The sequence below is a fragment of the Ammodytes marinus genome (genome assembly GCF_949987685.1).
Source record: "Ammodytes marinus genome assembly, chromosome: 4".
In the NCBI taxonomy this organism is placed as follows: domain Eukaryota; kingdom Metazoa; phylum Chordata; class Actinopteri; order Uranoscopiformes; family Ammodytidae; genus Ammodytes; species Ammodytes marinus.
In genome coordinates this window covers 18251819-18264399 of record NC_137233.1, presented here as the reverse complement: position 1 = coordinate 18264399, position 12581 = coordinate 18251819, and the positions used below count along the sequence as shown (strand labels likewise).

The 12581-nt window shown below is 42.1% G+C and overlaps 1 protein-coding gene across 1 annotated transcript in view; it reads right to left on the bottom strand.

The window, feature by feature from the left end:
• Positions 1-303: 303 nt before the first annotated feature.
• The window catches only part of srgap3 (SLIT-ROBO Rho GTPase activating protein 3), a 72909-nt gene continuing 60631 nt past the window's right edge, over positions 304-12581 (bottom strand). The window contains exons 12-22 of the mRNA XM_080026384.1: positions 11689-11791; positions 10309-10369; positions 9607-9684; positions 9329-9463; positions 8662-8767; positions 7606-7833; positions 7368-7441; positions 5281-5461; positions 4923-5072; positions 4499-4814; positions 304-3991 (exon numbers count right to left, since the gene is read on the bottom strand). Coding sequence (XP_079882510.1) covers positions 3545-3991; positions 4499-4814; positions 4923-5072; positions 5281-5461; positions 7368-7441; positions 7606-7833; positions 8662-8767; positions 9329-9463; positions 9607-9684; positions 10309-10369; positions 11689-11791 — 1879 coding nt within the window. The 3' untranslated portion in view covers positions 304-3544. The remainder of the gene's footprint in view (positions 3992-4498; positions 4815-4922; positions 5073-5280; positions 5462-7367; positions 7442-7605; positions 7834-8661; positions 8768-9328; positions 9464-9606; positions 9685-10308; positions 10370-11688; positions 11792-12581) is intronic.

Genomic DNA, 12581 nt, shown 5'->3' with positions numbered 1-12581 from the left:
AAATTTGCATGTATTGTCCTTGTATTTACAGGTTGATTTTCTCAACCAGCTTTGTTCTTACCATGATCAATGGAGTCTTACACAGACAAAGTATTTGTATGCTGGAATCTGTGCTATTTAATAATGCGTATTTAAAATAACGAAGAAACAGTTCACATTTAAAGCTGGGGTTTTCAGTGGTTTTAAAGAATGGCCAGCTTTTACATTTCTATGACGTGATTCTCCTTATGTTCACAACTGGAGTCGAGGTCTGCATTTTAGCGCCATGGAATAAGAGAAAACAATTCACTCACAACATCCGGATCACAGAGCAATAATGGTTTTATTTGGATGCAGGGGGTTTTCAACATCCAGTAAGTGGTATGGTTTAGGGTTACATCACAGGGGGTTTTCAACCAACCAGACACTCATCAACAGACAGCATCACTAGACAAACAATTAAAGAGAAGGTAAACAGTGTGACGGCGACTCACACTCAGGTCCCCACGACATGACAGGTGCTCAGGCTGCTCTCTCACTGTGAGGTCCTTTTTGAACAGTGTTACCCATGTCAGCATACATTCCAGGAAGGAAAAATGTCCATGTAACATCACATGTAGGGGAAACGGAGAGTGCACCAACCGCCTAATAACCTCCGCAAAAGGAGTGGGGTCTATATCAGTGCTGCCGTTTCCGCCAACACTGCCATGATTTTGCTTTGAAAAAGGGAAGGAGCTAAAATGACAAGAGTTACGGCTCAACCACAGCACAGGCAGTTCACACGGAAAAACAAAAAAAAGGTGAGAGAAATATTCTGAGATGATTCTACTGAACGTTACCAGCAGAAAGTGTATACAGTAGTTTTTATTACTTCTAGTCTTCAGCGGCCACGCAAAAACACAACAGAGCGTTTCATGATGATTCTTCTGTAATTCACGAGAGAAATATCTGTACATTATCTATTCCTTATGGCGGTGGCACAATAGAAAACAAAGATAAAAATAAGCAACGTCAATTTATAATAAGCATGACAACTAATTGACAACATATTACAGTTAAAAAAAGCAAATATAAAAGTCCAATAAAAATCAATGCAGTGCACAAAAGGCACTCAATTTTTTTTGCTCCACTTAAACAAGTGTCTATAAATAATATTACAAAAAAACAGTCTAGTTAAATATAATGATGATAATTTCATCTTTTGAAATGTGCTTTCTTCGCATGTTCAATACACCTGTGGTTTATTTGCAACATTATCTTCATAGATTTTCAACAGGTGCGGAACTCTAACCAGGACGGACAAATATAGAACTAGATGGGATGTGCCTAGTGTGATTGTAACATCCCGATGCAGATCATACTCTTAATGACCAAGAGGCAAAATCAGCAGGAACCAGCAGAGGATGGGAGTGCACTCTGTGACTTCAAATGCTCCATTGCCATTTTCTGTTTTACCCAATCCTTTATGCATTTATAGATCTGTCTGTGACAAATTAAAAGAAGAGTACATCGACAACTAGAGTATATTTTAAATTTACAGCACTTTTCTCAGTTACACTGCAGAATATTACAGAAGGTCCGCAGAGCTTAGAGTGGAATCCGGGCCTGTTTTTCATGCTACTATTTGAGTTTACTTTGCTCAATCAAGCATTGCTCCTCTCTCACTTATATTTTGGCAACCGCAGCAAGAAGCTCAATTCATAATCCCCAATGCCAGTAAATATTAAGGCCCATTGTCTTGAGGAAAAATAAACCCATACATCCCATATATTGAAATCATTTGTGCGTTGGACCAAGGCAAGGCACCACATACAGCCATTAAGTGCCTCAGAGTATGAGTCGGACATTACAGCGCAAAACATGCAGAAAAGAGCAGGCTCTTTGGGATGCGAGTAACACGGTCTCTGGGCTCTGAGATGTCAGAATGACAACAGGTACATTGGATATAGACACTCAAATGTTCTCCATTATGTTTTTTCTTCTAGAGAAAGAAAGCAATAGTCTTAGTTAGAGCAGAACTGTAGCTATCAACGAGGATAAAAAAGGCAGTAAAGGAAGGAAACAGTTGTGATATCAGTATGTCACAACATCTGCATCTAAGGTTGCGCTGGGTTAGTCACATTTTAAATTTGAAAGGGGGACTGTCGGAGGGAACTTTACAATGTACATTATGCAATGAAATCAAAAAACAAACTTGACTCGAAGAGGCAAAAGCTGAAGTTTTGAGATCTGAGCCTGAAAATGGGCAAGTGTGTCCGAAAAATAATGGAAAGCACATTTGTTCAGCCATTTGTTGTCGTTCAACAGTAATCAGTTTTCAATTGTGCGTGCGCACAGTGCAAGGTAAATTATTTGAACTATATTTTCCTCAGTATTCTTGAATTGAAATGTTGTTAAAGACGATTAAAAGGTGTTTTATGATCTCAGCGTGTGCCATTTACAGACATCATTGCTTTTATATTAGCTTGTTGTAGAAGATTACTACTTAAGAAATTACTTTCTATATATTATGTACAAGTTTACCACAGGATTCGTATATTAGAGGGTGTATTAGTTTTTGCATTTCATAAACAGGACAAAGAAAAAAACATGGAAACAACCAGGTTGAGTCTGCCCAGTCTAAACATACGTGATGGAGGTGGATTACTTGCTTTATAAAGTTCTGATTTGCAAGGTTTAAGACCTTAATATACACCTTCATGCTGAGAGGCTTTTATCTTTAGCGAGGAGAGGGCGACTTCAGGTACAAAAGCTGGAGTACCAATAGCTACACACATCGTAGAATTTCCATTATAATACTGTTAGATTTTTCTTTAACATTGAAAATAAGGTTTCAAACTTACATTTGTATTTCCTTAAGGTCTTTGCAATTCTTTCACTGATGCAAGTGTTCAATTTATATATTTCCTCCCAAACCATGCATGGAGGAGTATATAATGCTATTAAGTTGTTAATTTGCCATCCACTGTATTATAATGCAAATACAAAGCGTGGGGCAACTTCCAAGTAGGTTTGTATGTACAGCCAGAAGGCCTGTGACCTAAATGGTAAGCAAACATGGTATTTTAGCCTGAATGTTTACACCCGTCCCAAAGAGTTGCCTCATACACCTTAGCAGGAGTGGCTGAAACATCTGCTGGATGGTGTGTATGCTTGGTTGGAAACAAATACCAAATTTCACACAAGTATAGCTACACTTGCATTCACTGTACCTGTGAAATGACAACATGTCCATAGATTTTCTTTTGTGGTTAAAACTGAGGTAAAACTGAAATACATACATTTTCTATAGTTAGATCAAGTTTCAAAGAGAGTTGAGATTTTACGCTATATATCACACGGCTTCTTCTTCGGCCGCTTATCACAACAGTAACATACTTCGGGGCTATAGCTTCAGGAGCTTCCTGGATCTATGAGGAAAAGTCAGGCGGAAAAGTCAGGGAAATATCCTTATCTTATCTCCAAACACACACATCACCCCATTTCCACAAGAGCTTTTTCCCTTTCATTTGGAAAGCTTTCTAAAACCCTTCCCACCACCTGACCTGACCTGATTCCACCTTCGCTACATGGTACCGGACTTATCCCCGGCATCGCTGGACGCATTCATACTGGAACCGGCCGCTGTATTGTTACTTGGAAACATCTTCTCGGTGGGAGTTATGGCCGGGCTGCCCACCCCTGAGGAGCTGGAGCTGCTTGAGCGGTGCTGGGTTGAAGATGAAGAAGGAGGCCTCACCGGTCTCATGGGCGGTGGGCGTAGCTGGGCCCCGGCAAAGCGCGCGGACAGGGCCGGTTTGAAGGTGCTCATCATCTCAGAGCTGCTGCGGCGCATGGCGGCATCCGGGTCCCTGATCATGATGGTGTGAAGGGGACTGCCCGGCTCCGAGCTGGCCGGGTTCTTCATAGGCTCCAGTGTGTCCAGCACCACGTCTGGCGCCTGCTTCACGCTGTTCTGCCGCTCAAGCTCACGCAGCTCGTGAAGGGCCGTGGTCATGGTCTTCTCTATGTCCTGGCAAAGGAAGAAAGGAAAAGTAGGTAAATGACATCTATTTATACAGCATTTATTTATAACAAAAATTATTTAATCACAACACATCAGTTGTAATAGACCTTAAAGTACATACTGAATATTTTGTGCTTGGATTTTGTTTGGAGTCACTGGCCTCAGCTGTTAGCTGATGAGAAGAATTTGGTGGCAAACCTTCAGTGGTGTTTAATTTGTTTTTCAGTTCAAGGCCAGGTCTATCTCCCAGCTGCAGACAGGCCATGAAATTAAACAATAGGTCCCATCTGCTTCTCTGATTGACAACTCCATCGGGGGCCTTGCTGTGTTCTTCCAGACCTTTCCAATCTACTTGTATATTATTACTTCCTGATACTTCATATCAAGTCTGGAACCCGGGCCACACAGCCGCCAAACAGAGGATAGATAAACAAACGAAAAATGGCTATTTCTCAGTATAATTTTTTCACTGTTTTACCAGTTTTGCCTTTATCTAATTGTTCCTGTTCTTACTTCAGCCAAAGCTTCAGCCTCCAGTGACTTGTGGTCCCCGAGGCTGCTGTGACGAGTGGCCCCCGGCACCGGTCTCAGAGGGTGGCCCTCAGGATAGGTCTTCCTGTCTGGGTAGTTGATGCTTCCCGCGCTGCCGAAGGTACCGAGGCGCCTCTTCTCCGGGCTCTCCATACGAGCCTTGCTGATGGACACCTTGTGTGGGCTGCTGGGACAGGCTGCAGCCCGCGGCGGAGTGTCAGCTGCTCTGGTCGGGCTGTGGGTGTCTGTGCCGCTGCGACGACGAGGGATCGCAGCTCCATCGGACCGTAACCTTACCCTGAGGAAAGTGGACCAGATTAGACTAACAACGCTCAAACAGGGAACCATCTCAATAGAACCTCAATAGTAAGTCAATGAAAGGTGCTGTGCTCTTAATTGTATCCACCTCCCCATGCCTCCTCCAAAGTTGTAATCAGGCGATTGTTCACATGGTGACGGGGCATCCTCTTTGGTTGAACCCTTATCGTCGAGCAAAGGCCCACTGCTGGCTTCACTGTCTGCTTTCTGGCTGAGGTTATCTGAGAAAGCATCATCCCTAAAAAAGAGCAAAAGGCAATGTGTGTTAGCACGAACACATAAAGTGAATTTCATTTTGGTAAAGAATACCAAGTGTAACTTCATACAACAAAAACAGTTTATTGTAGCGTTGTCGGCTTCCCTGATGATCATTTGAAAATATAAGAGAGAATAACTCGACATAAGGAAAATCACAGCGACTGAAAGCCCTTCTGCTTGTTACTCACAGGTCTTGCACTACGATGTACTGATGTGGGATTAGGCCGTCCACGCCGTTGTGGCGGCCCTCCCACCAGTCCTCAGATGCTCGGTGGTACAGGAGTAGAGAGGCTCCCTTCTTGAAGGACAGTTCTCTGGGAGTGCGTCCAACGTAGTCAAACTTAGCGATGGCCTCAATCTGTTCAACCTCTGAACACACAAATAGACAAATAAAACTCATCAAGCTTGCTCTAATGAAGTACTAAGACAACAATGATAAACAAAATCAAGAGAGCTTTGAATATGGGCTTTCAATTCGATATTTTTACTCTAACCCTTGATCTAATACATCGTCAAAAAGTTGAACGCATTACGTCTGAGATAACATTGTAAGTCACTCAAATATACTGCACAGTTGCAAAGCTAATCACACACTTTTAATTACGTTCATACAAAATGTTGTATGTTAAATGATAATACAGCATTACATAGGAAATATTCTAGGTTACAACAACCAGTCTAATACAATGCTAAATACTAAAAAAAGACTTAATAATAAAGAAAACATAATCGTGTCCGAAATCCTAGTCTTTTCTGCAGTGTAGTTCAACACACCGGCCACTAGGGGTCAGTCAGAGATAGCTGTACGGTTTAAATGATCAGAAGGGTGCAACGATGTGAAAGTGGACAGTTATAGTTAGAGTGAGAATAAGGTTGAGAGGCAGTTTTGTTCAAATGTTGTTTCAAATACAAAAAAACGAGAATAGAAGAGGTGACATCATCACAGCATCGGTGCTTCATTCTTAACCCCGACACCAATGTATTTTTATTTTACAAAAACTGAACGGTTGAACCGACCTAATCAACTACAGTGCAACACCAGAGCTCATAATTATGTCACTAAAGACCCTCTGTATTAAGGCTAAAAGCAAGCAATCAGCCTTTGTGGTTTATTCCAGGCAAGAGGAACAAAAGGGAGAACGGGGTCTGGGCCCTCATTACAAACGCAGCCAACAGGACAGATGAAGCACAGAGATAAAGTTAACCCCCCTAGTCTGACTCCACACTTCATAGACCTGTCCACCGACTCCTCACTCATGGCACAGGATATTATTCTGTGTATTACCCATGTTTTTGGCTGTTGTGTTTGGCCCAGTTATGCATTCAAAGCTCAAGAGGGGAATTGGGGAAATACTGCACAAAGGAGAAAGTCCCAGGAGAATTGCTGACTAACACCGAACAAAGAGCAAGCAGGGGAGGAGGTAGAAAGGGGGGAGAAGAGAGAGACTCTCTCTCTCTCTCATATACACACACACACACACAGATCGACGGATCAAAGAAGCAGTGGTGCATGCCAACACTGTTTACTCAACTTGCCTTCAGCTTCAAAAATCACATAAGCCTTTGCAATCATAAGCCTTTGCGGCGCAAACCTCTCACTCACCTCTCAGTCAAAAGCACTTAATAAAAAAGGCCAGTCTGGTCGTGAGGCCGTCGTATGTAAAAAGGCTGCTAAATTCACATCACATATTCAAAATCCATGAAATACTCTATGCTACTATCAAACAAGTCATTTCATACTTGCCTGAGTTGCCTCTAATACAATTATAGATTTAGCCTTTCCTTACCTGGAGGCTGTTGTAAAGATGCCTTCAATACTATGTATGTAAAGTCCCTGAAATAGTTAGCACTAGTCTAAATGTGCACTTTAGCATCAGATAATGGGAACACCTTCCCCCACCTCTGAAATTGACTACTTTGCACAGAGTTGAGACCCACAGTTCTTAGGCCAATATCATAAGATGCAGTAAATCAAGGAGTGGAAACAGCATTGCGAAAAATGCTCGCACTTGAGCTCAAAGCGAAGATTAACGTGCTACAACAATGCTAACATGCGGATGCTTAGCAGGCATCATTTTTCTTATTTTAACCATCTTAGTTTAGCATGTTTGCACTTACAGCCACTGAGGCTAATGGATATGTTTTCTTGGCAGGTGTTTGATCATACATCAAGTTATTGGACAGTGATATTTCATAGGGGTAAGTTAAGGGATCACCAAAGTTGTTACAATCTATCCTGAGGGAAACATGAATATTTATCCGATTGACTACATACCTTCATCACTGGTGTGTGGTTCAGTGCCATTGTCAGCCTCGTCAATGGTCCCTGGCTCACTGTGGGGACTGTCACTATTGGAAGAAATGGTAATTGAAAACTCACTTGATATGTAGACATTGTCAATAAGCATGTTTAAGCAGATGATTAGCTGATCGAATAAACTTTGCCTGTTGGAAGTTCAAAAAACCCTATGGTCTAAAACATAGTTGTACTTTTCTCAGGTGTTCACACTCACCAGTACTCCTCCCCCCCAGTCATGCACTTCTCATACACTGGGCCGTCCAGCTCCCTGTGACTAGGAAAGATGGCTTCACTGTGGACGATGATGGTCTTGATGACCTCGTTAACATGCGCCTGGCACGCCACAGGATCCTGTCCGTCTGGGATGGGCATCAGGGTCGGACCGAAGCAGATCGCCAAATTATAGGAATCCATCATGTTCTCGTCACTGTACTGGGAGAGACTGAGGAACAGGAAGGGGGGGGGGGGTTGTATGTTTGTTTTAAATATTGTTTTTATAGCCGTTGTAAGTTAAGAAATAGAAATCACATTATGTCTGAATATGGAAAAAGTAGAAGAAGTATCCCTTAGAGTCACTGGCTTTTTGACATTTAGTTTTTGACATACAGTATTATATATTTCACCATTGCACGGCTTAGTTAAACATCTGCTTAAAAAGCATTCTAATCAACCAACCCATTCAACAAATGGACTTAGCCAGCACATGCCACAGCCCCACTCTTGGTAACCAAATCATGCAGAGCTGCAAGAGGAAGTCATAATCAGTGCTTTCACATTATCAACAGACTGAGCAGTAAAGCCACAGCTGGAACAGCTCCAACAGTGAAGGGGGCTATAGAAGAGAGCAGAGTAAAACCTGGGCTGTGAAATCAACCTCTTTGTTCTGCAGGCAAACCCAGTAAAAGGAGCATTAATAACACCCATTAAAAGGGGACAGGTATACTGCTGCAGCGAGATATGCGCTTCCGAGTCCATAAATAAATTCTAAAATACTGCAGACAGATGTAGCATCGGATAACAGTTTTTTTTGTTCTTTCTTGGTATATTTTCTCTTGCTTGTTGCTGTTCTGTGTTTGTTCATAATGGACACCCCCTCCCTCCCCCCAATATAATTATATTTGCATTTAGGTCAAATCAAGTTTGAGATTTAATAACATCACCGGTGTCTGCTCAAAGGATAAACTAATCTCTCTCTACATGCTTTCCTCTACTGTAAACACCAAAACCAGTGGTGTTAAAATGTAACGTGAAACAGACAGGACAAACTCACTGATTGAGGAAAGCAAAGAGGTATCTCATGACGATGATGATGCTGCGAGAAAGAGTCACAACGATCTGCTGGATGTGGTGCGCTCTCTCAGCTCCAGACTCCAGCTCTAAAAAGACAAAAGATGGAAAGGTGTACAACAGTGGTTTAATCTGCAGGAAACAGGAAAAACAAACAGACTTAAACTTCATTGTAATGGCACACTGAGCCTACAAAAAACACTGTCCACTAAAATATAATATAAACCAGACCCTAGCAAGGAAAATGTATCAAAGTGAGCAAAAAGCAAAATGGCAGAGGAGATTTTGAAAGCTGTCATTTGACACTTTAATTGGTGATTGGTGCCCCCCCCCCCCCCCCTCCAGCCTTTCAGCGGACCCCTAAGGCATATTGAGTGATCAAACTATTACTGTAGAAACAGCGGGGGGAATGAGTATGTGGTGAACATGCACATGACAGAATGATCTGGCTCACACTCTTCCTCCTTCCTACTGGCTTTCTGTTAAATATCAGGCAGAGAGCCCAGGTCTTCAGATTGCTTCCATGTGCTGCTGGTGCAGGCCTTTAATCTTACTGCAAGGTGTGTTTACTCTGTTCTCCTATCTGACCTGTCCACTCATGACTGTGCTGTGGTGGCTTTGAATATTCTCTGTTGTTGTGCGTGACTCACTGATGGTGGAGATGAGATCCAGAAAGCGCTCCTTTGGAAAGATGGGGTTCTCCAGACCTCTGAAGTACAGCTTCAGAACCCCTGCCACTGAGTTGATATCGTGCTCATTCTGGTCGTCCATCAAGGGATCCTCTCCTGAATGCGTGTACAAATACATGTGCTTAATTTCAGTGGTGACACTTGAGATGAATAATGTGCCAAAAGGTTGTGTTTAAAAAAATAATCTGTATTATGACACTTAACTATTGGGAACATACTGCCATCTGTCTGTAACTCACCTCTCTCAAATGAGTTTTTAATGTCATTGACTTCCACCTGTGATCCCGGCACACGGAATATCCCTTGCTGCTGCAAGCCTGAAAGAAACACAACCCAGAATGTTCAGGTCTCGGCAGGACCCAAATTCAGAGTTCCACCAGTACCAGTACCGTTATCCTCGAACCTCCCCAGTGTCAGCTTCACGAGAGCTCATTGGAAGCACATAACACAGGGCAGGAAATGTAATCTAGTCATAAAGGGAGATGCGTATTTTTCCACGAGAGGGCCCCTCAGTGAGCCTACAGCAGCATATGGTTTCAGTTAGAAGGCTCCTAATCAGTTTGTTGGAGTTTCATTAGGTCCAGATCCAAAGGAAAGGCCCTGCAGGCTATACAGCAACGATCTGAAGACAGATGTTAAAGGTAGACAGGGAGGAGTTACACAGAGAGTTGAAGGGGAGGGGGAGGGCCAAGCTGACAAAACAAACACCAATGGGACTTTCAAAACTCTCCGTGTGTGATATATTGTTATGAGCTTGTCAAATCAGCTTGGCAGGCAGCTGAGCAGGTCACTCTCTGTACCTGTGGCTATTTGTGGAAATAGATTGCTTTGTCCAAAGGCAGCTGTCACTTCCTACGAGGATGAAGGAGCCTTGTAGCTTCCTTCCCTTTCCCTCCCTTTCACCCAGAAGTAGCAGCAACATGATGGGGAGAAAGACTTACCGTAAAGATTGATGTGTCTGATACAGCTTTCAACAACAAGAGGGATCGGTTGGCCTGAATCCTGAAATGAAATTATGTCAAAATTGAGAAAAGAAATTGCAGAAAAAGGCAAGACAAATAAGAGCAAAACATAATACACATGGAAATACTAAAAGCAATGCATGTAGTATTGGTGCAACTTTTATACAGTAGACCTACCGCTACTTTACATTTCTCAAAAAAAATTAAGGAAATAAAGCCGAGTCAGCGATCCTGGAGAACGCTTGTTGTGAAAATGTGTTTTGGTCTAAATAAGTGAATATCTCCTCACGATCCATGAAATGTCCGTACTGTGTGTGCGCTGAAAAAAAATTGTGTTAATACACAGCCAACTGTGCTCTGTAAACTGGAGTCCACCGTAGGAACAACATGCCAGTTCACAAAGTCTAGGCTATGTATTAAGACGGGATTTCAGCGTAGAGGTAGCACATTGTGAGGAGATATTCACTGAGTTTGACAAAAAGTGGTTTTGACAACAAGCATGCCTAAGAATTGCTGACTCCACCTTTAACAGTATTCTCTTTTCAAAACAAACACAGAACAAACCCCCTGTTTTACCTGATATTAATTCAAGATATGTGAAACAGTAGAAATGAAACATGCCTCACAAACATTTCATTATGCAAAATTAATGAGCAGTGTTAAACAAAACAAAAAGACCCATTATACAAGCAACTGTTATTAATAACCTGATGTCACAGAAGACACACAGTTGTGGAAGCTAGCAGCATGCAAGGGTAAGCTGAGCGGCAGCCAGTATATTCCTACTATTAGTCTAAAAAGGTTTTGGTGCCCCTGTGCTCTGACCTATACTCTCCAACAAGAGAGGTACCTGAATGCGGCTACGGGCATTCCTTCTCCCTCTGGGGCAGAAAGCAGCAAGGCACAGAGTAGCAAGAAGAAGAGAGGGGGAGAGAAGCACAATGTTAGAAAAGCTCAGATGACCAACGACCCCTGCGGAGGTTAAAGAAGGCTATAAGCAAAGGGGACTAGCGATAGGTAAAGCCACAGAGTTTGGGTTGCAGTGAGGGACAAAGCAGTCCCAATGCTGTCTTGTGCCTCTCAGACATCTGAAGAGTGACAGGCATTTAGAAATAAAGCAAGAGAGGGCCAACTGCTCTGGATGGGAATAAAGAGACAGCAGACTGCCACTCTGTCTGCGCCGGCAGAGCCATGGAAGGGAGGAGGAGGATTAGAGGTGAAACAGTGGCGTTATGTCATGATAAAAGGCAGCTGAAAGAGGGAGGGAACAGAAAGGCCATAGTGAGAAAAAGAATGAGAGCAAATAAGGCTCTAGCTGCCTTCCCCTCCTGTCAGTCATACCACACCACCACAGGGTACCTTGATGAAGGTCTCCATATTGCCGTTAAACAGCTTATGGTTATACACGGAGCGTGGCCTAGGCTTCCGCATTTTCTGTGGTTTAGGGGGAAGGGTGGGGGGCCTGGGGAATGATGGACAAAGGAAACAAAAACACCACATTCTGTGAGAACTGTAGAACCAAACATACCTTCAAAAGCAGGTATGAAAAAAACACTAAAAAAGAGTGGTTCAAATAAAATAAATAATCCTTTGTTTGAGTAAATTATATGGAAAAGAGAAAAGTGGACAAAAAAAACGCAACGTGAAATGTTTCATTAAAGAAGTCTATTATCATCAAAGGCTGAGAGTCGGCCCTTTAATTACTGCTGTGGGCTTGGGGTGAACAAGACTCTAAGTCTAGATCTTCAATAAAACACTTATTCACTTGACTAAAAACAAAGCGCAGATCAATGAGCATGATCAACAAGGCCATTAGAATCAAGTCCACCAGTTGAGATGTTGTCAGGCAGAAAAGTTCAGTATTAAAAACTAGCAAATCAAACATATCATGACTCATCACTGAAAATACAAAAACATGTTTCCTATGACATTCTATTAATAATATATCTCAAAAAGATTATACTCTAGATGTTGTTATCCAACATTAAAAAAACATGCACCCATATAGTTTCACTCTCACAACCACATTTATACAGTACATGCAAGCACAACTTATTTTGATAAGTTGAGTCAGATGCAGTTAAAACTGATTCGAATATTTATATATACTGTATATTTTTTAATATTCTGTGAGCAAGCTAACGTGTCATTATTGGAAGGAAAGTAGCAACTGAAAATGGCTAATCCATGCAAATTTGTATATATATTGAACATTAATGGTATATCCATACTGAGCATTAACATGAGCTTAA